The 23,517-nt window shown below is 41.5% G+C and overlaps 2 protein-coding genes across 5 annotated transcripts; both read right to left on the bottom strand.

The window, feature by feature from the left end:
• Nucleotides 1–721: 721 nt before the first annotated feature.
• On the bottom strand, nt 722–3,011 carry smim7 (small integral membrane protein 7; the record flags this gene model as incomplete). 2 transcript variants are annotated; one of them, XM_079580993.1, is made up of 5 exons in its annotated part: nt 2,946–2,991; nt 2,705–2,746; nt 2,384–2,436; nt 2,147–2,237; nt 722–994 (listed from the first exon to the last, which is right to left on the bottom strand). In XM_079580993.1, exons 1-5 carry the CDS (start codon nt 2,969–2,971, stop codon nt 979–981), a joined length of 228 nt encoding a protein of 75 aa, XP_079437119.1. In that variant the 5' UTR covers nt 2,972–2,991. The 2 variants fall into 2 exon arrangements, with proteins under 2 accessions (XP_079437119.1, XP_079437120.1); XM_079580994.1 differs by lacking the exon at nt 722–994 and having other exon boundaries at nt 2,143–2,237; nt 2,946–3,011.
• A 1,255-nt stretch (nt 3,012–4,266) lies between these two features.
• Nucleotides 4,267–15,749, bottom strand: nasp (nuclear autoantigenic sperm protein (histone-binding)). 3 transcript variants are annotated; one of them, XM_079581357.1, is made up of 13 exons: nt 15,533–15,749; nt 13,937–13,978; nt 12,829–12,942; nt 11,717–11,797; nt 11,522–11,643; nt 9,429–9,478; nt 9,228–9,298; nt 9,088–9,161; nt 8,729–8,917; nt 7,160–7,332; nt 7,013–7,084; nt 5,626–5,697; nt 4,267–4,430 (listed from the first exon to the last, which is right to left on the bottom strand). In XM_079581357.1, exons 1-13 carry the CDS (start codon nt 15,568–15,570, stop codon nt 4,404–4,406), a joined length of 1,125 nt encoding a protein of 374 aa, XP_079437483.1. In that variant the 5' UTR covers nt 15,571–15,749; the 3' UTR covers nt 4,267–4,403. The 3 variants fall into 3 exon arrangements, with proteins under 3 accessions (XP_079437483.1, XP_079437482.1, XP_079437481.1); XM_079581356.1 differs by lacking the exon at nt 4,267–4,430 and adding an exon at nt 5,124–5,325 and having other exon boundaries at nt 12,829–12,939; XM_079581355.1 differs by lacking the exon at nt 4,267–4,430 and adding an exon at nt 5,125–5,325.
• Nucleotides 15,750–23,517: the final 7,768 nt, after the last annotated feature.

Below are 23,517 nucleotides of genomic sequence, written 5' to 3'. Positions count from 1 at the left end.
AGATGAGAGGCTAAATGCTAACGCCGTCTGCGCGGTGTTTACGTGACTGAGGGCACGCGTGAAGACCAGACAGGTCCTAAAGAACTCGTCAAAGCTAAGGTAAGAACATATCTCAGTATGTAAAAACGGTGGCCTATTCCTTTAAGTTGCTAGGCCTACATAATGTATTACCCCACTGGCGTGAAAATATTCATTCTTTTGCAAGAAAGCTGACAAAAATCTAGAACATTTATTTTTAGACTGTACATTCAGTCAAAAATTAGACTTGTTTAATTATCATAACTTTCAACCTTCCAGACTGGCAACTGAAATTAATGGTTAATCTATTTTATGATACATTTCAAATCCATTAGGGCTGCACGATATTGAAGTAACTTCATATGTGTTACAGCAGTGCAACATTGTGATATTATTGCAGTATTTTACCATGACATGATCTATTAAAATGAAACACAAATCGCACGTTTTTCAGAAGTCGTCATCAGAAAATACAATCGAGATCAAAACAAGGGTAAAATTTAAGATCTGTGAATTTCAAATGAGATTAAACCTGAAGTGTCCAAACTAATCATAAGTTCATAATGTATCTTTAACGTACCTCAAACTACTGGATTACAATTTTTTAAACTTAAACCCACTATATTCAGGTGGCCTGGGTAATACAACATTCACACAATCCATATTCCGAACAAGAGAAAAACATAAGAAACTGCTTGTGATAGAAGACATTGATTTTATTACAAAAAGTAAATAAAGTCACCCATGATCAACACCACGACACACCGGAATGAACCAATCTAAAGGTAATACAATAACTCCTAGTAATGCAAGCGCGTCTATGGAGTTAGAATAAATAGGGTCATCTTGTTTTCTGGGGTTGGTAAGCGCTTGTAGACGGGAGCCGGGCGATGACCTCCTCGACACTGGTGGAGGTGGTGAAGAGGAGGAGGCTGAGGCGGCCGTCCCGACAAAAGCCTCTCAGGATCCAAACAAGCTGTAGGAAGAAAGTGAAAAGGCGGACACATGGGTGGGCTGTGCTTCAAACGCAACAAGTAAAGTCTCGGCATTCGTTAAAGGTGGATGATGTAACTTTTTATGTGTGGTGGTTAGCTTAGCGGTGGTTAGCTTGTTTTTCAGGGTTTTTCAGGGTTTCTGGTAGGCTTTCTGTATGGAATGTATAGATACAGACGGCATCTCTGGAATCGCCCATATATGGTCATTTTTGAAAACAGTTAAGGGGGAAAACAATTTTGAAAAAAATGTAAATTTTCTCCAATTATTCAAAAACGACTAACAAACGCTGAATTATGAAGATAGTTTTCTACTAAATAAAGATACAAAGACATGGGGAGGAGCAAAGTGGTTCAACGGCCCATAAATACATGAATAACGGAGAATGCTAACTTGATGCTACATGTTAGCATCGGGCTAATGCTAACGGTTAGCTAGCGCTTGCTACAACTGCCGTTTTTTTCACTTCTACTGAACAATCTGCTGTGAGAAAATATCCATATGGGCCCGATTTACTCTTGACTTTATTTATGTGTGATAAATAAGCTCATATTCCACCAGAAAATGGCTAAAAAGAGTGGAAAATTGTGTTGTTGTAGCTAGCGCGACCTAACCGTTAGCATTAGCCCGATGCTAACATGTAGCATCAAGTTAGCATTCTCCGTTTTTCATGTATTTATGGGCCGTTGAACCACTTTGCTCCTCCCCATGTCTTTGTATCATTATTTAGTAGAAACTATATTCATAATTCAGCATTTGTTACAGTAGTTTTTGAATAATTACATGATGACTTTACTTATGTGTGATAAATACGTTGATATTCCACCAGAAAATGGCTAAAAAGAGTGAAAAATTGTGTTTCTCTAAAGATTCTATTTTCCCCCTCGGCGAAGCCACGCCCCCTTCTATGACGAGATGCCGTCTGTATCTATAGCCCCGTTTCCATAGAGGCTGCCGTCATGGGAAGTAAAAGTGCCATGTTAACCACCCATACAGCTCCTGGGTCACTGAAAGGTTCAAATCGCAATAATATCAACTTTTTTTCCCCCCACATTCAAAGCTACATAATGCACCTTTAAATCCAACAGCCAAAAAACACAATCTCGAAACCTGACCGAGTCCAGCGTCAACTTACACGATCATGCAGAACATCATGAAGATATTCCACAGGGCGATGAAAATGCGGAAGTATCGGAGGCTGAGCAGGAACTCCCGGATGTTGTCGCCTAAAAACACAAGTCGTTGGGTTAGGACTGGCAGCATGCGGCACTTAAATATCAACCCAAGATAAAGTACATGTTGTAATATTTTTGTTGTTATTTGAGTGAGTAACAAGGACGCCATGATCAGAACATGTTTCTTTCACACTGACCTGTGGTTGGCGCACCAGAGTCATCCCCAAATCCTTGTGACTCTTTTCTCTTCCTGTTGACAAGTGGAATAATTACATTAACATGGGGTTGGTGTTTGCTATTTTTATCATTAGACTTCGATTTCACTTGATTTTATAGCAACTCGTGTTATAGACTTCCCTTTGTTGTGGAATTACATGTTTTTCCCTTTAGTTTATGGTAAAAGTTGACACATGAGGGGAAACTTTGGGCATCTAGGGCCTTTAAATCTATTTACTGTTGTTAGCATCAATACATATGAAAGAATATAAACGTATTATCCGGTATTTAAGGGTACTTACAGTTTGAAATTCAACACAGCTCCTGCGTTCACCAATAATGTCCTAAAAACGGGAAACAGTGAGAACCTAGTTAGTATTTACCTGAACTAGCTTTAGCCTAAGTCTACGGGCAGACCAGAACCACGGGATTTCGCTTCCATTTTTAAGCATAACAAACATGGTGGAGTGCTGCAACTATTCATCTCAAAGACATACATTTTTAGTTGGTAAAAGAGATATGACATAAAAAAAAAAAACATACCCGAATAATAAGAGATCCCCGATCATTTTGTCCACATCACAACACCAACCACTTCCGCGTTGTGGTCCTGGGATGAGCCAATCAGCGCTCACGATGACGCTCAAGTTACGTCCCTGAGTGTAGTCTGGCAGGCCCAGTCCAAAAGGCAAATATTTCGCCTTCTAAAATCATTCGTTTGATAATAATCCTATCCTATTGCGTCTTTTTTGGCACTCTTAATGTTGAATGATAACAAGCAGTGTTAATTTTGACAACATATTTTAATTTAGTTTTAAGTTAGTCTTAGTCTTTTGACGAAAATGTAATACGATTTTAGTCAAAAAAATATCTTCAATTTTAGTCTAGTTTTAGTCGACTAAAATTGCAAGTAAATTTAGACTTTAGAGAATTTCGGCTAAACTTAAGACGAATTTAGTGGACTTTGCATTGATAATATTCATTATAATCATATTTAATCTTGTTCCTCTGCTTCATGGAGCTGCTCCACATGAACAAAGCTCAGAGCTGATCCTTTGGCAGAGAATTTAAATGATATGAGGCTCTTTCAGACAGACAGTAGAAGTTTGGATGATTTTAGTCTCTCCTTTTCATTTTTATTCAGTCTTATTTTAGTCGACTAAAATATCTGGACATTTTAGTCATAGTTTTAGTCTCATGAGGAACTTTTAATTTAGTTTTAGTCCAATTTTAGTCAGAAAAAATATCACTGACTAAAATTAAGACTAAATATTTTAATCGACGAAATTAACCACTGGTAACAAGTGAATTTCTCTATTGTGAGATCAAGTCTTAAGTTAAGTCCCCTCACTGTATGGAGAATTAGATTGAATTATACAGAACAACAAAAACTAACCAAAAATAAAGCAAATAATTCTTCAACAATTTTGTTCACAAAAAGCTGAACATGGGCGAGTCTAGGCATAAATGCTGACAAAACTCATTTAATTGCCTTTGCCACTTCGGGCATTTATTTTCTATCTGCATTTCAACATTTCCCCAATTATTTTCAGTGTAAACATTTTTTGCAATGGGTGTTTCTCATCCAAATTGCATTGCAGCTTTAGCACTCAAGGCATATTTGAAAATAAAGTGGATGTGCCTTTACCCACATCTGAAGGGCTTGGTGCCCCAAACGTCGCTACCCGGTGAGCTATATTTAAAATCCTTTCTTCATTATTGCCATCTTTGATCCAGCACACTGACAGTGTTATGTGCGTGCCTTTACCCACAAAACATGCAAATCTACATTTAGAAAATTGGAAAGCTTATACAACTGACTGAAACTACTCAATAGGCAGGAGTCAAGGGGCATTTCACTTTTGCAAACTCTTTATTTACTACAAGTAAATACAAAACTTGGACAGACAAATCTATGAAAATGGTTATTTACAAAAACAAGTGTCAATGACAGGCATGCTGTGCTGGTTTGAGGTTCAGGTCAGGAAAGAGGGAGGAGCTTCACGCCGCCGTTTCCGTGGAAGCCGACTGTAATGGGAGAGAAACAGTTAAAAATCTGACTGTAAAAGCATCATGGCAAAAGCCTCAAGGCTGGCACCAGGGAACAGCTGCTTTTAGAAGGTTGAAACTTAACATACTCGCACCAACCAAACATTTAATAATGAGACAAAAAAAGGAAAGCTCAATTTCAGATTTCCATTTGTCTTTCCAAATAGAAAAAAAAAAAAGTACCAGCCCAGAGTTTATCCAGTGAGTACCAGGGATACTTTCATTAAACATTGTAGAACCATTATAATAAATATTGAAGTCCATCATTATATATTCGCCAACCTATTTTACCAAGAGCTACTTTTATGCAGCAAAGGTGGCCATAATTGGACTTCACACTGGAAAGTTATTGGCAAGTCTTTTAAAGTGATGGAAAGATCTTTGGTATACAATTATATACCTAAAATAGTAGAGCAGATAGTCGTATTTTTGGCAAAACTGTTCACTTAGGTCACACCAAATAGGGCATAAATCTTGCATTAGACCTTTTCCTTTCCTTAAAAGCCAATGAGCGTCATTTTGATTTTTTGCAGCCAACTGGCACTAATGCCCTTTGTGATGGTCGTAAAGTTTGGCTTTTCTTAAAGTATGTCCCAAAGTTAATCATCTGCTCCACCTCTAAGCCTTTGGGTGCTACAGGTTGGAGATCAAAGCTTTACCGTAACCAACACTTGGCAAAAAGAAGCATTGGGAGTTCAAGATGGGCCTAAACTACGACAGCAAATCCTACAGAGAACCTCCTCTCTCTCCTCCGGGGCAGAGAAACCCGACTCGCCTCCTGTTGCTCGCTGCTAGAGTCGCCGTTGCCATTTAGTTCCCGTTTGGCCTGTTTTGTCCCCGAGTCCTCTACTGCGCTGTCCTCGTCCGGTTTCCTCTGTCAAACAAACCGGACACGTCAAACTGACTACCGCCCTCCCGCAGATCGGCATGCACACAAGCCCCACTCCTCAGAAAGCGCCGACAAAAAACACTCACAGAAGCGCAGAGGTGGGTACCAGCAGGGGGCGTGTTACTTTGAACCACTCGTTTATGCACGGACTTGCTTGAGAAACAAAATTAAAACCGCATTTTTTGCCTTTGCCAGTTAACCCACCTCTGAAACCATCCAACCACAGAGAGAATCTACACACCGAGCATGCAGAGACTGTAGCGGCGACCGACTCGGGAGCTTTACCTTTTTCCTGACCAGGTGAGAGATGTCCGTCACCGCGGAGGACGACGAGCTGGCTGCGGGTTTTACTGGAATCTAAAAAAGGACACAAAACCCAAGAGTCATTACAATTTATTTAGTTAGCCTATTTGACCTTGTGGCGACCCAGCGGCCTGGGACTGAAAAACAGCCCTGGACTCTGACCAGCCTGGCCCAAATTAGCGTAATTGTTACATATTATATACATATTTTAACCTCTTACCACCCGCCTTAACATTAACGAGTACATTTTCCCCAGTTCGGCTTTTTATTATTATTTATTTTTATTTTTATCATAAGCAAAAACTGGAAAGGTGGTCGTAGAAACAGAAGCAAAATCGTTAATATAAATAATAAATAATAGTGGTCCCAAAATTGATCCTTGTGGCACACCATGCTCCACGGAATTCCTTTAAGATCCATGTGTTTTTTTATACTGGGCTTTACCCAAATCTAAAAGCTTCGACTGGAGAGCAACAATGTAACGCCTCAGTTGAAAGCCAAGACCTACAAAAGTGATGGAAACTTTGTCACGTCATATTTTTGTTTGTTTTTTTGTCCGCATTTCTCATGTTTTCATCGTTTTTCCTCGCTATTTTGATGCTTTTCTTTTTAGCTTTTAGGTTTGGGTAAAGCTCGGTTGAGGCGGGACTGGTGGCCCTAGAGCCAGTGGCCCTTCTGTGCTCTTCCCCTGCTGTACCGGATGAGAACAAATGCTGCCCTCTGGTGGGGTTATAGAATCATTCAGGAGGTGACAAGGCAAATACTAGGGGAAAGAAGCAGCTAAAACTATATGCCTTATTTACACCATGTACGTCATGCCCACGGCCCATTTTACGTACGTTGGCCATAAGAATTAAATAAACTTAATCTGGTGGTCTACATCAGTCAGTCATGTGCCAATGGCTTTTTTCTGCAGCGCAATAGTTAGCCATGTGCCTGACAAGGGGGAAACACAGGATAACCACCACCACTTCAGAAATCCTGGAAAAAGTTTTGTCTGTGACCCACGTCTCGTCTGCACATACTCAGCCAAAATGAGCTAAAGACGGGTCTGTCCACCATGACTGCATCGAGACCCATCGCACTGCCTCGCTTTCCTTCAACCCACCCCAGGCACCGGACTGTAGTATCTGCCCATAGAAAAATGGCTCCAGGATCAATTGTTTGGAAGGTTTTCTCTGCTGACGAAGCCTCTCACCAGAGCACCCACAAAACAATTGATCCTGGAGCCTTGTAGAGGCCAGTGTGACAGAAGGTAAAGGTGCCATGCTGACCATACAGCCACTGCAGGATCAAACAAACAAAAACTTTCTTGCATAAACCCTAACATCTGACATATGGAGAGTCAATGCAGTTAACCAGTTCTAACCTGAGAGGCTCCGAATGCCGACGAAGACGAGCTGCCGTTTTCACTGAATCCTGAGGATGTGGAAGCCCCGCCCTGTGACGAGAACAAAAACCTTAGAAACGTTTGGCCCTTTTGAGAATTCCGAGTGGGGGGAACAGCGACCCGTACGAGTGTCTGCTGGATGGCCCTGGAGGCGGCAGTGGCCGTCCTCTGGCTCTCTTTAGCGTCCTCCACCTTCTCCCTGATCTCCGGCAGCAGCAGCCTCAGCTCATCCAGCTCGCCCTTCTCCTTCGCCGCCGCCTCCTCTCCCTCCGCTTTGTCGATGGCCTCCTGCAACATGGCTGCGGAGAGAGGATTGAGAGAACATGAGCTCCTTTAAGCTATGGGTTTAGCTCTGGTCTGAGTTGTATAGATGTGTTGATTGGGGTACGTCCATGTGACACCTGCCGGTCTCCATCGTCTCTCAACTTTATGTTTTAATTTGAGCCATTGTTTTTTTTCCCCCCCCTCAACATTCTTTCATTAGAAATAGCCGTGTTTTTGGACCCACTAAAACGCTCGTGTAGTGCTCGGCCTATGCATAAATGCATTGTTATTGATGAGCCACATTCATTACATTTTTAATGGCTGGTAATTTACCGTAAATGCTCTAGTATAGGCCGGGGCCCTTGTTTACTCAAGGGCATGTAGGACCAGGCCTTTATTGGAACCAGGCCACAATTAGAGACAGGCCTTTATTTCTATTTGAGCAAAACGGACGACCAGGAAAAAGAAAAACGTGATTTGTGTCCATTTGCACCTAAAATATTAGGTTCATTTATTAATGAACATTTCAAACCCTCTCCCAGCGGCTGGAACATTGACGCCTTTTATTTTGTCGGGACAACAGGAAGTGTTTTGTTGCTGTTAGCGGAGCTTTGACATCAATGTCACTGCAGGTTTCTGTTTCGTTTTTACCGCGGACCGGATTATTTGTTGTTATCTTGTGTAAAAGGCGAGTTTAGACGGAGCGTTTGTGTTTGTGATCGATCATGAGACTGACCCGAGAGAAGACGAGACGCTCGCGCTGATGGGACGAGTTATTTTGAGGCGTGGGACTGACCTGCACACGGAGCAGCTGGGCGTGCTTTGAAGACGCGATGGCGACTTTATTAAAACCCTGGAGGGTCACACAGCATTTGTTGCCCTGTTTCCAAATATCGTCACAGGAGGTTTGAAAAGTGAATAAATCTGTGTCAAAGTTACGCTCGGATCAGCTCCTCCGCAGCGTCCCCATCGGCCCGGGTTCCCGTTTGTTACTTCCTGGACGCGAGTTTTCCTTTACACGAGTATGAGACAAATTCCTAACATGGGGAATATTTCTACCGCTATAGTTTCTAATAAAAGCCCCGGCCTGTTTTAGAGACCGGCTTTAATTTGCCTCCGCCAGCCGCGAACCCGGCCTCTGTTAGAGACCCGGCCGCTAATGGAATACAGGCCAGTGTTAGAGAATTTACGGTACATTTAGTTAGAATAGTTTACACAGTGCGAGACAGAGTTTGTTTAACGACTGCGGAAAAACTTGATACTCCTGAAGACACTTCAGATTATCCAGCAGCCAAAGAAAACAAAGACTTGATTTGGCATGCCTGCCTATCACTCAACCTTGAGGTTACGGTTGCCACAGCAGCTCATATCTCAATTCCGATCTGATAAAAAGGTTAATCATATCATTAACCAAAGCTGAAAGCGCCTCACCCAGCCTGGCCTCGATGACGGTGACGGAGCTGTTGTAGTGCTGGATGGCCATGGGGTACTGGTCCATGTAGCAGAGGGTGGTGGCCACATGGTAGTGCGTCTCGGCCAAGAGTCGGCTGTGGGAGGGCAGGTGCTTCAGCTGCAGGGACAGGCACTCCTGGAAGTCCTCCAGCGCCTGCGGGTAGTTACCTGTGGAGAGGAACAGGCAGCCAAACTTCAATTTAGTGCACAAAACTCTTTGGAAAGATGCCGTTTTAAGAACATCCAGAAATAGATCTCACCAGTATCTAATAGGCGTATAACTCACTGTTTTCAATGAAATACTAGTGTTACTACAGAGTACATGTTTCAACACTAACCAGACTCTGCGCTGACTTCTCCCAGTTTAAGATAAGCCTGCGCCGCCATCAGCTGGTCCTCTTTGCTCTCCTTTCTGTAAAGACCATTGTTAGCCCCTAGTTGTCGAATCTTAAAGCATCACCGTAAGACCCGCACATACCTTTTGTAGATCACTTTAGCAACTTCCAGCATCTCCCAAGCCAGCTGCAGATTCCCAACCTCTTCCTCCTCCTGTTGCAAAAGTTTTAAAAGGTCAGTTTGCTGCTCCAGAACTGTGACGAGGAAAGTTCCAGATGGGTCTCCTTTAAACCCAAAGCAATGGCAGCCCATGTTTTCAAATCCTCAAAAAAACGTAACTTACCCCATTTTTCTCTCCTTGTTCATCTTCCTCATCGTCGTCGTCGTCGTCGTCTGTAACGAGCAGAAGGTTTAGCCAGAGAACTTGCAACCACACTCAAAACAGACACCAAGATCCCCACAAAGAACTCCCGAAAGTGCGGTGCGTTTTAGCCAGAACAATCCAAACACCCGTGTGGAGGAACCTCGAGCGCCCTTTTAAAAACTACTTAAAAATTGCCTTCTGGCTCCTCCTCCTCCATTGACCCTTCTTCCTCATCGTCAGCGGAAGGTTCTTTCTCAGGGGACTCGCATGCCTCTTCCTTCACTTTAGGAGAAGCGCTCTCGGCGGCCTCGGAAGTGGCTCCGTCCTTCGCTGGGGAGCTGGCGTCTCCTCCGGCCTCCTCAGCCCCGTCTTGGCTCCGTTTGGCCTCGGCCTGGTCCTCCTCGGCCATGGCCTCGTACACCTGCTTTCGGAGCTCATCTCTAGTCTTCTCTGAATCGGGACCGCCACATTTGAATACATGGGGAAGACATTACGGCTCTAACTATGGATTTTAAACATTGTACTGTCTCAGAAATACTATTAGAAAATAGGAAGCACTGCACAAGAATTAAGATCATTGAGTTCTTTTATAGACTGTGCAGCTGGGGTGCCACAAGGTTCCATTTTGGCACCCCTCTTGTTCAGGACAAATAGCTGGAAGAATATTTATATAACACACACTGAAATTCTCATAAATGGAAGTCCTCATGAATGTCTTAAAAACGGTAAAATCCCAAAGCGTGTCCTCAGCTTTAGATGTGTTGGAGACGGACAATGACCGCTACTGGATGTGGCAGAGTTTCAGTTGATTTCAGGGTGAAATCCTAAGATGCAAGTGGACAAGAGGTCTGTCATTTCCACTAAGCTGAAGTTGTGAGCGCCAGTATTTTCTGTTCCATTTATTTCCAATGGAGATTAGCAAAGACCTGTTTGAATAATCATTTTATTTAAAGGAATAGGCCACCGTTTTTACATACTGAGATATGTTCTTACCTTAGCTTTGACGAGTTCTTTAGGACCTGTCTGATCTTCACCCGTGCCTTCAGTCACGTAAACACAGCGCAGACGGCGTTAGCATTTAGCCTCTCCCTCTCTAGCTCCAAAATAGGTCAAGATAGAAGCTACCAAGCTCTTCCACGTTTTCCCTATTTAAATATGGTTACGTGAAGTGTTACACTACAAAGTATAATTACACAAAATTAAACAATGGATTTTCTAAGCGGATAAAAGGGGGAACTATATTGTAAGGCGTAATAATACCAGGAGTAGTTTGGCATCTGCACAGTACAGTGTAGATTACTGCGCAGATTTCGAACTGCTCTGGTCCTAAAGAACTCGTCAAAGCCAAGGTAAGAACATCTCAGTATGTAAAAACGGTGGCCTATAACTTTAAGATTCTGTGATACAGTTCCTCCTAGATGATCACTTACTGCATGTTTGTTTAAAAAAAAAACAGCTGTGGAACGCACTACCCACAGAACTTAAACTTAGTTTAAAATGTTCACTTCTAGGGTTAAGTCCTGGCTAAAAACAAACCAAAGCTGTACCCATTTGTAAATAGCACCGAGTCTGTGTGAATGTAGGTGTGAGTGCATAGTGTGACTGAAAGTTTTCTAGTTTTCTATGTATTAATGTGTTTTATTTTTGTAAACTGTGTAGAAAGGCCCAACCAGGGACATGAGCTGCGAATTACCACTAGCTACAAGCGCTTCATGCAACGCATCAGCTGCAAATATTAATTGCAACTATGTTGGTTGTATCGTCCCTGACAAATAAATAAAAACTTTTGCTGTAGTTTTTATTGCATGTTAGCATTTAGCTGTGAGACGCACAGTTTTGTTCATATTTGCGGCACATTTAAATGCCTCTAGCTTTAAAAACAAACGGGACTAAGCCAATCTCCATAGGAATAATAATAAAAGTACTGCCACTCACAACTGCAAGTTAGCAGAACCAGTGAAGCCACACAATGAGCTAAATAAACATCGTAATGGCCGAGTTTGGTCGATTGTTTTTCCTCTGGCAAGGCAACAAAGAGCCAAACATCCCAGAAATGACCTGCTCCAACATACCGTCCAGATTGTTTGCGCTCTCGATGTTGGGGTTACTGGGCTGCTGCTCGTCATCATCGTCGTCATCTTCGCCCTCCTCTGGGACTCCCTCCAGAGCGTTACCCAGGACAGTGTTCTCCATCCTGGACGCAGCAGACAGAGAGCGAGGGTGAGAAGATTTGAAATATAATGTAAATAAAATCATAGAGTTCTCACCTGGCGAGCTCCAGCAGGGACTTCCCACACAAGAACAAGGCCTGTCCGCACTCGTCTGCAGTGTCTCCGTATCTCGCAGCCCTGGGGTTAGACATTAGAACAGGGGGGGGGGGGAATTAGAATTCAGAGACGTCCATTTGAAAAGGCCGTTGTAGATCAGTGGAATGTCAGGGTCACTATCACATTACAAGCTTTCAGGGTAGGAATAATGTTAAGTATAAGACTGGATTTTCGGCAAAACTAGGCTATAATTAGTCCACTGATATACCGTCTATGCCAGGGGTGTCCAAACTTTTTTCACCGGGGGCCGTATATAGACATGTATAAAGCATGGAGGGCCACAGATCAATGCATTCAAATGTTCAACTGTGTATTTAAGAGAGGTTTAAACCATTCACACACTTTTATTTAGTCTTAGAACCATAATGCCAGCCCAGTCCCACAATAAATGTTCATTTGAGGTTTTAATTGCGTGGAATTATTAAAATTGGAGTAAAAAGACAATCTCTGGCAATGTGTGGCAATAAAACAAGAAGGCTGTGGGCCACCAAAAATTGGTATTAGGGCCGCACTTTGGACACCCCTGGTCTATGCAAACACAATTTCCAAACCAAGTGGCTCTGAAGTTCCTTGCTCCAACAGACTTTTGCATTTAAACTTTTTGCCTCTTAAGTCAGACTTGTCATTCTTACCTCCATGCGTTTAGTACAATGCTGAGCATGTTGTTAAGACATAGTTTTCCAGTCGCTATTTTCATTTTTGCCCAAGTCTAGATTGTAGCAGACTCCAAAAACCCAGCATAAAACTGCTATGCTTTAGTTAACCCCAGATGAACGCTATGGGGAAGCCCTCAGTCACAGATATACACAGTCTGAGAGTTTATAGGAACTTCTTTAAGGAGAAAGAAGGTCATCACAATGTGTTAAATGTGGAAAATGGAAGCTTCAAAGACATTTTTTTCCTCACAAATGATGTTCCTTCATTCAGCTGATTTAACGTGAATTATAGTTACTTTAGTTTTCAGGTAAAGCTTATACAGTACCAATCTGGCCCAAAACCTGAAAGTCGCCTGTCATTTGTCCTCTTCATGTACATTAGGCTCAGTCACTCACAGCATGCCACAGGCGTCCTGGAACACAGCCACCGCAGACACCACGTCTCCCATCACCAGGTGCCGGTTGCCGGTGCCGATCAGCTTCTTGGCCTCCTCCATCACGTCCGTGCTGCTGAAGATTTGCACACATTGCGAGTTAATATTCCACATCCTTTTCTGCTGAAGTTTGCAATTGTGGCCAACGAGACAATATGTTAGGGCTGCACAACGGGTCACCAAACCATTGTCATCACAACAGGTCACGCAACAGATCCTGATACACCACAAGTTATTGCAAAAGTAAACATTTTTCTCATTAACAGCAACAGCAAAGTAAACAGAGCTGACAAATTAGCTAAAGGTAACCATTAGACACAATTTACCTTAGTTTAATTTTAGCTAGTACACTGTATAGATACAGACGGCATCTCTGGAATCGCCCATATATGGTCATGTTAAGGGGAAAACAATTTAGAAAAAATGTAAACTTTCTCTAATTATTCAAAAACCTCTTAACGAATTCTGAATTTAGTTTTAAAGTAAAAAAAGAAACAAAGACATGGAGCAAAGTGGTTCAACAGCCCATAAATACACAAATAACACAGAATGCTAACTTGATGCTACAGGTTAGCATCGGGCTAATGCTAACGGTTAGCTAGCGCTAGCTACAACTGCAGTTTTTTCACTTCTACTGAACAATCTGTTGCGACAAAATATCCATATGAACCAGATTTACACTTGACTGCATTTATGTGATAAATAAGTTGATTCCACCACAAAATGGCTAAAAAGAGGGAAAAATTATGTTTCCCAAAAGATTCTATTTTCCCCCTCGGCGAGGCCACGCCCCCTTCTATGACGAGATGCCGTCTGTGTCGATTACCTTTATTTTGAAACTAAGCTAAAATATAGATTGCTCATGTTTAAATAGTTGGGTAAATATCCAAGACTTACAAATGTTTTTCTTTGTGCAGCCCCACTAGAGACAGTAAATATATGCTAGACAAAGCAGGGTTACTTAAGCTTTTGTGAATGCAATTCTTATTTTACATCAGAAATGAACAGCCTGCCCTGCACTAAAATAAGGCTCCAGAAAATCCATGGAAAACACTGCATTACAAACTAACCTGTCTGAGGCGGACGTAGACGAGCATGGCTTCTCCTCCATACTGCATGAGAGAAAAGAATATAATGCACACGTTATTAAATTGACATTGACATGCTATATTCACATTACTGCCCCCTCTCCCAATGCAGTGGTTCAGGTTCAGGTATAATCTGCACTGTGTGGCTAGAACCCACAGAAAAAGCAGACTGCTACAACTATTCTTATTGCATGCACCAACAGAGCCAAACAGCAAACATATTTCATTGTTTATAATCCGTTTTATGGTTTGATCCTTGGTCATTCTGCAGTTTGACATTGTTGATTGAACATAAAAAGGGCAAAAGTAATAATAATAAAATTGTTATCATGAAATAACGTGATTCATTTTTGTACAAACATGACATTTTCTTGAAATAACGAGAAAAAAAGAAAGAAAAAAAGTGAGTCCAGGATAATTCTGTATAGAGTTAGGGAATGTCCACAGTTACCATGGAGATCCGCCATCTTTGCAGCTGTTAGCATACATTTCCGTAGACTAACATTAGCTAAAAACAGTATAAAAAGTGGAGAAAAAACAGTGGAACGACTCCGTTAGCTGCTGAGATACTGCTGGTAAATACATCTAACACACTGTGGTCTCCAAGTGTTTTAATGTGAACAATAACTCCAGTATTTTAACTTTTAAAATCTCCATTAGTTTACAATGGCTGCTAATCCCATAATGCTTAGCGATATGACGTCACATTCCCGAACTCTATTTGTATGGTTTTTTTTGGACATTTTTTTTCCCATTTAAAATTATGGAGATGGATATCTATATCTTTGTATAGTTTTTTTGTGTGCAGCACTTCGTTTAAACGTGCTAGATAAATAAAGCAATTGGATCCATTTTATTCAATTACTTCTTTAAACTGGGGAAAGCCGAGAAGTCTTGTAATGATTGGTTTCAGGTGTTCGGTTTAGAAGAAAACACGGCCCCCTAATGCACGTGCTCAAATGGTCACGAGGTGAGGTAAACTTTCAGCAAATATTAAAGTTCAATATAGCAGAGTGACAGAAATACACGCTTTAATTCAAAAACTACTGAAAACATTGCCACATCTGTCCATGCCGGATCAGTTTACAGCCCCGCTCTGCGCATGCGTGCAAACAGAAGCATACGGCTACACCGCTAACTCACAATTCAACACATTGTTTATCGCAATTATGATTTTATTGTCGTTCGTCTTTACTTATGAGCCACGCTTTGGGTTTCACACTTTTAACAGCTTCAGTGGCTCACTTCATTTGACTATTAACATTTCCAACATAGAAAGTTACGATTTTTTCAACACGAATTAACCCGATAAGCTTGAAGTTGATTTTCATGCAGCATATTCAACGTTCACTTCCACATTAGCATCGTTCGGTCACTTAACAAATGCAAAGAAAACCGTGTAATCTTAACGTGTCGGTTCGGATTCACGCAAAAAAACGCAGAAATAAGTAAAAACATCTTGAATAAAAGATGTGCATTCGAAGTACAGCTTTGACAGACCAGTTTGTAGCAACACGCATGCTAACCCCCCAGCCGTCCTGCGGGTTCTTGCGACCGATCAGTCCGACCGTGGCTCACCTCTCCGCGGCGGACGGGGTGGACGTTTCCTCGGGCATTTCTTCACGGGGGGATGGAGGATACGCGGCGGTGCAAAAGAGGACAAAGGGACGCAGAGACGTGGTGCCAAACCCCGGGCAAGACCGCTGGTGCTGGTGGGCTTTGTTGGCGCGCTTAAATAGAGGGAAAAAACACACAGCTATTTCCGCTTGAAGTTCGGACGCGGGAGATTGTTCTTAAAGCGGCCGCAGCCTGTCTGCGCGTGAGGCGTTCAGGGTCAGTGGCTGCCATGGGGACAAGTAGCATCGTCCTCCACCAGAAGGCAAAAGTATGTGATTATTTTTTAGTCTGTTTTTTTTCTACTTGGCTATATATATGTTTGTTTGTTTTTCTTTAATAGTCACGTGAATGTAGCTACGAGACATGAGCGCGTAACAGAAGAACGAATCCTATTTATTAACCTCTTAACTCCCGCCTGAACCGAGAGCATTTTCTCCAGTTCAGCTTTACCCAAATCCTGTAGGCCAGTGTAACACCTCATTTGAAAGACCTACAAAACTAAATTGATCTTTTTCCTCACATCAGATTTTTTTTCATCATTTTTTGTTGTTGTTGGACATTCATCTCATTTTTGTCAAATTTTCGTCCATTTTTTCTCACTTTTTTGTCCATTTTTTCTCACTTTTTCGTCAAATATTTCTCATTTTTTCGTCCATTTTTTCCTCACTTTTTGGCCAAATATGTGTCCATTTTTGTCATTTTTTGTAAATTTTTTGTCACTTTTTCGTCAAATTATTCAAATTTTTTTGGTCAAATTCTTATCACTTTTTTGTCCATTTTTTTTCCAATTTTTCGTCAAATTTTTGTCCATTTCAGTCATTTTTTGTACATTTTTTGCCACTTTTTTCACATTTTCATCATTGTTTTCGTCTCAGTTTTGTTGCTATTTTCACACCTTTTTTTTCCAGAAGCTTTTGGACTGGGGGTAAAGCTGGAGAAAATGTGCTCGGTTCAGGTGGGAGTTAAGGGGTTAATAGTGCCTGCAGTTCACAAACTATCCACCAGGGGGTGCTGCAGCGCCCTCAGCACCCTGGGTTCCCACGGCCTTGGAATTATCAATTTTCCCTACAAATCATTAATGTAATTTGAGATTATAGAGTTCGGGAATGTGACGTCATATCGCTAAGCATTATGGGATTAGCAGCCATTGTAAACTAATGGAGATTTTAAAAGTCAAAATACTGGAGTTATTGTTCACATTAAAACACTTGGACACCACAGTGAGTTATACTACGTATTCACCAGCAGTAGCTCAGCAGCTAACGGAGTTGTTCCACGTGTTTTTTCTCCACTTTTTATACTGTTTTTAGCTAATGTTAGTCAATGGAAATGTATGCTAACAGCTGCAAAGGAAAGTGTACAGTTACCATGGAGATCCGCCATCTTTGCAGCTGTTAGCATACATTTCCGTTGGCTAACATTAGCTAAAAACAGTAAAATAAAGTGGAGAAAAAGCCGTGGAACAACTCCATTAGCTGCCGAGTTACTGCTGGTGAACACGTCTAACTCACTGTGGTGTCCAAGTGTTTTAATGTGAACAAAAACTCCAGTATTTTAACTTTTAAAATCTCCATTAGTTTGCAATTGCTGCTAATCCCATAATGCTTAGCGATATGACATCACATTCCTGAACTCTATAGCCATCTAGTCACGAGAATGAATGTAGCTTCAAGATGGAATGACTTAAAAATACGCATGACATGATGAATTTACAAACTTTACAAACTGCTATGATATACTCGTTCTCAGCAGTTTCGTCAGTATTTCATAGATGTGCACATTGACGAAGATGTATCACAGCTTTGGGCTTTCTGTCTCCGAACTGACGTCGCTGACGCTGACGCTGACGCTTGGAGTGGTGCATCTCGTCTTCGTAGATGATCTTTGACGCCTTCCGCTTTCGTCGCCTCGTTGGCGCAGTAGGCAGCGCGTCAGTCTCATAATCTGAAGGTCGTGAGTTCGAGCCTCACACGGGGCAGATCTTTTGAAGTTGTTTATTACCACGGTGGCATTATTGGCTATAGCTTAATCTTTATGTCATATTTAAACTATGAACCGCAAAGCAACACCCTGGCGCTTTCAGGATGAGGTCACAACACTGAAACACTGTTAAGTTCTCAGAAACATAGATGTATTTATTTTATTGAACAGGAACTAAACACAAGGCCGTGGGAACCCAGGGTGCTGAGGGCGCTGCAGCACCCCCTGGTGGATAGTTTGTGAACTGCAGGCACTGTTAACCCGTTAACTCCCACCTGAACCGAGCACATTTTCTCCAGCTTTACCCCCAGTCCAAAAGCTTCTGGAAAAAAGCTGTGAAAATAGCGACAAAACTGAGACGAAAACAAGGAGGAAAATGTGAAAAAGTGAGAAAACATTGACGAAAAAGTGAGAAAAATTTACAAGAAAATGACAAAAATGGACAAAAATTTGACAAAAAAGTGAGAAAAATTTTGACGAAAAATGGAGGAAAAATGGACGAAAAAGTGAGAAATTTTGACGAAAAAGTGACAAAAAGTGACAAAAAAATGACAAAAATTGACAAAAATTTGACAAAAAGTGAGAAAAACTCGATGAAAAATCTAGGAAAAAATGGACGAAAAAGTTATAAGAATTTAACAAAAAAATGCGAATAATTTGACGAAAAAGTGACAAAAAATGACAAAAAATGACAAAAAATTTAGAAAAAATGTAGAAAAAATTGACGAAATAGTGATAAGATTTTGACCAAAAAAATGCAAATAATTTGACGAAAAAGTGACAAAAAAGTCACGAAAATTTGACAAAAATGAGACGACTGCCCAACAAAAAAAGTGGAAAAAAAAAATCTGACGTGAGGAAAAAGATCAATTTAGTTTTGTAGGTATTTCAAATGAGGCGTTACACTGGCCTACAGGATTTGGGTAAAGCTGAACTGGAGAAAATGCTCTCGGTTCAGGCGGGAGTTAAGAGGTTAATAAACAGGATTTATGCACAGAAAAAGTATTTTGGGGGTAAATTTTGTCCCTCAGCGCCCCCTAACTAAAACATCTTCCCACGGCTCTGACTAAACGCTACAAAAAAGAAATAGCTTCTGCAAATGAACACTTGAGGGCGCTTTTATTCCATGTATTCGGCTCCTCGGGCATAGGGCGAAATCATCAATAATGGAATAATATCGCCTGTTGAGAATTCTTACATTTAACTCAGTCTAAAGTTTGTCAGAGCTGCTCTAATGACTGACTTTCACCTTTTAAACTAGATTAAACAATTCTTAATATATGTGATGCAAGAAAACTAAATGAAGTCAACTTTGAGTCAGCGTCGATCTGTCACATGAAGCCTTTTCAGGTCAGTTAAACATTAGTAAATAGCAGGGGCTGGACTGGGGACTGAAAAACAGCCCTGGACTCTGGTCAGCCTGGCCCAAATTAGCGTAAATACGACACTTCCACAAATACATATGTTAACCTCTTACCACCCGCCTTCACCGAGAGCATTTTCTCCAGTTCGGCTTTACCCAAATCCAAAGGCTTCTTGACTGGAGAGCAACACCGTAACGCCTCATTTGAAAGCTCAAATCTAGAAAAGTCATGGTAGCTTTTCGTCACGTTGTCGCTCCGTTTTTGTTCGTTGTTTGTTTGTTTTTGTTGCTTTTTTATTACTTTTTTGTGGCTTTTTGGCCTGTTTTCGTCACTTTTTTGTTGTGTTTTCGTCTCTTGATTTTTTGGGGGTTTTTTTGTCATGTTTTTGTTGGTTTTTTCACCGCTTTTTTCATTGCTTTGTCATCACGTTTTCGTCACGTTTTGTTGTGTTTTTGTCACTTTTTTGTCACTTTTTTGTTGCTTTTCCAGCACAGTTTTGTTTTTGAATGCTTTTCCTTTAAGCTTTTAGATTTGGGTTTGTAAGTTTGTAAGTTTATTTATGGAATGCCCCTTGAGATGTTCCATCTCGTTTGCGAGGGGGTCCATTAACACAAAACACTATTGACACAGTAAAAGACAGGACACAGACATGACAAAACACACATTAGGACAGTCACACAGACAAAACAAACTTGCTCCATAGTCCTCCCAAACCCCTCCAAAATACTTAGACAAAATTTACAAAAAATAAATAAATAAACAACCACAGAAATATAGTCAAAAGGAAAACAATAGAAAACAATTCCAAGAGATGAGGTAAAAGTACAAAATTACAAATACACTTAAAGACATAAACAAGGTGTTTTTAGGTGAGAAAATAAGGAGGCTCTAAACAAACCAAACAATGTTAAAGAACGACTGGATAAAGGTAAACTATTCCAATCAGAGGGGGCTTTGAACTGAAAAGCTCTGCGTCCTATTTCTTTATTAATACGTGGGACAGTAAAAATAAGTAAAATAATTTGGGTAAAGCTCGGTTACGCCCGGGGGTAAGGGTAAGGTAAAGAGGCCAGACCGGTGGCCCTAGAGCCAGGGGCCCTTCTGTGCTCTTCCAGAATAGACATATGGCCAGTCCGCCCCTGGTAAATAGTAATCAAGTGTTTTATTGCAGATAGATCGGGATTATTTTCCTTTGAACATCCATCCATCCATCTTCTTCCACTTGTCCGTTGCCGGGTCGTGGGAGCAGCTGTTGGAGCTTCCCAAATCACATTGCACCAGCCCCTATGGCGCCTCCTGCAGGTGGTGGGTCCACAGAAGGACGGCCTCATGGTTCCAACCGGGCCTGTTGGTCTCTCATAAGGGGCGTCTGAACCGCTCTTTGTCTGACCCGTCATCTATAGGACCTGTTTGCCCTGGGAGACCCTACCAGGGGCACCAAGCCCCCAACAACAGAGCTCCAGAATCATTCGGGCGCTCAAACCCCTCCACCACGTTAAAGGAATAGGCCACCGTTTTTACACACTGAGATATGTTCTTACCTTAGCTGTGACGAGTTCTTTAGGACCTGTCTGGTCTTCCCCCGTGCCTTCAGTCACGTAAACACAGATCCGCCATCTTTGCAGCTGTTAGCATACATTTCCATAGACTAACATTAGCTAAAAACAGTATATAAAGTGGAGAAAAAAACAGTAGAACGACTCCGTTAGCTGCTGAGTTACTGCTGGTAAATACATCTAACACACTGTGGTCTCCAAGTGTTTTAATGTGAACAATAACTCCAGTATTTTAACTTTTAAAATCTCCATTAGCTTACAATGGCTGCTAATCCCATAATGCTTAGCGATATGACGTCACATTCCCGAACTCTATAGCTCTAAAACAGGTCAAGATAGAAGCTACCAAGCTCTTCCACGTTTTCCCTATTTAAATATGGTTACGTGAAGTGTTACACTACAAAGTATAATTACACAAAATTAAACAATGTGGATTTTCTAAGCGGATAAAAGGGGGAACTATATTGTAAGGCGTAATAATACCAGGAGTAGTTCGAAATCCGCACAGTAAAGTGAAGATTACTGCGCGGATTTTGAACTAAAGAACTGCTAAAATAACTCTAAGAAGAAGTATATGGTTACTTAAGTTACTCGAGTTGCCTGAATGAATATGACTCTGTCTGGTCGAATCAGAAATCAGCAGGGACCAGTTTCATGTTCTTGTAGAAGTGGGAACAAACAAATTCAGGTAAAGTGGGACACACACAAAAAAACACCAAAACATTATTTTTCTGAGATAATGTCAAGGAAGACGATAAACGGTGATAATGAGGCTCTCACCAAAATACAAAGGTAGCGCGAATCTGGAGAACACACACACCGCCAATTATTTTAGCACAAAATACACGTGACCTACTTTAGGGACAAACAAGAATCACTGTGATGGATAAGAAGAGTTTTTTTTATTGCCATTGTTTGAGAACGGGTTCACAAACTAGGATTTTTTTCTCGACATGCAACAAATAACACAGAATTTAGATACAAATAAGTGATAAAACACTCAACTATAAGGCTATGGGGGCAAGAATATTAAAATAAATAAGATATAGAATAACACAACAACAGTTTGACATCTGAGGGAGAGGGGTGAATAGTCCGTGTGCAGGGTGAGAAGGGTCAGCAGTGATCAGACCCACACACCTCCGGGTCCTTGATTGATTGATTGATTGATTTCTTCAGCTGACCTGTTGTTTGTCCAGTGCTGTGGAACAAGGTCTTCTGTCTTCTGAAGGGGAAAAGGCCCAAATCCCATCGGAATGAACTGTCCCACTTTATCTGAACAGACGCTCCGACCGAGGGAGGGGACTTTATCGATCACAAAGGAGGACGGCTAAGAAAAATAAGTCATTTTCCACTCGCATCAACAGTTAAGCTTTACAACGAGACCTAAAAGTTTAGGAAAAGACACAACAAAATGCAAGTTCAAATGTTTTTGGATGTTTCTTGGAGCTTCGACCAAAAAGTGTCCAGCTGTACCCGAATTCACCCCTATTTATTTATTTATTTACTTATTTAATCGATCTACTTTTTGGATTGAGGTAGAAAGCTCTTGGTTTATATGAAATGTATTGTTCAATGAGATGAAGCCAGTGGCCGACTGTTGATCGAGAATCGTCCGGCAAGACGAGCATTTTATCGATTAAAGTCATTGAATAAATGTAAAAAAAGGCTGACGATTCAAAAAGGACTAAATGAATTGTATTGGTTACAAATAGCATTACTAGTTATGTCAAACTTACTAGTTTAATTCATTTGTCTTGACCGGAACCTGCGTGACAATGCTGATCGTGATCGTCGCTGCGTTTTGTTGTGTTGTGGTCCATTTTTTGTCATGTTTTTGTCACATTTTGTTGCTCTTTTGTGGCTTTTTCTAACCGGGCTAACACTAGACTAAAATCACAAGTGATATTTAGCCTGGGGACCACCAATTCATTTTCTCGTATAGGAGAGGTGTGGTTTACGATCGTCCATAGTCGTTTATTGGGCGATACGAGAAAAAAAAAAAGTCTATCATGCACGTAGCCACAGCCAATCGTATCATCGTATGAGATGACGTGTGACGTACCCGCTGTAAACTTTTGAGCTAAACTATTTAGAACAAGGTCTAAAGCTTGATCGAAAAATACCGTCGCGTCTGCTGCTGTCATGTTGGATCCGTAAATAAACTACAAGCTTCCGTATATCGAATAGAGTTCGGGAAAGTCCACAGTTACCATGGAGATCCGCCATCTTTGCAGCTGTTAGCATACATTTCCATAGACTAACATTAGCTAAAAACAGTATAAAAAGTGGAGAAAAAAAACAGTGGAACGGCTCCGTTAGCTGCTGAGATACTGCTGGTAAATACATCTAACACACTGTGGTCTCCAAGTGTTTAAATGTGAACAATAACTCCAGTATTTTAACTTTTAAAATCTCCATTAGTTTACAATGGCTGCTAATCCCATAATGCTTAGCGATGTGACGTCACATTCCCGAACTCTATAGCGCGTCATCGTGTTGCCGTCGCCGTCCCTCCTCGCTCTGTGATTGGTTCCCAAATCCATGCGAAAATTTCGGCCATGGTCCCCAGGCTGTTTGTCATCGCTTTTTTCATGTTTTCGCTTCCGTCACTTTTTTGTCCCATTTTTGTTGCTCTTCCTGCACTTTTTTTTTTTTACGCTTTTTTTCGCTGCGTTTTCATTCTCGTTTTCGTCGCTCTTTTTTTTTTTTTTTTTTTTCAAGCTTATAGATTTGGGTAAAGCCAAACTGGAGCGAGAGGTTCAACGAATATCAGTAAATGTAAAACTTCCCCCTCTTCACCTGCAGCGTCTCGCCTTGATTCTGTGTTTTCTCCCCCCCCCCCCCCAGAGACATTGCTCCATGCAGACTCCATCCTCATTCACCTCCTCTGTATCACCCACACCTCCGTGGCTTCCGCAGCGCACACACACACAGGCACGCGCACACACACCACCGCCACCACCACCACCACCACGGCTCAGCGGCGCGCGTGGAGAGCAGCTTCCCTTTTGATTTCCTCCAATAACCTCCTCCTCCCTCTTCT

Source organism: Gobius niger (genome assembly GCF_951799975.1).
Source record: "Gobius niger genome assembly, chromosome: 22".
NCBI lineage: Eukaryota > Metazoa > Chordata > Actinopteri > Gobiiformes > Gobiidae > Gobius > Gobius niger.
Note: the sequence above shows the minus strand (reverse complement) of the source record. Positions and strands in the feature narration are given on the sequence as shown.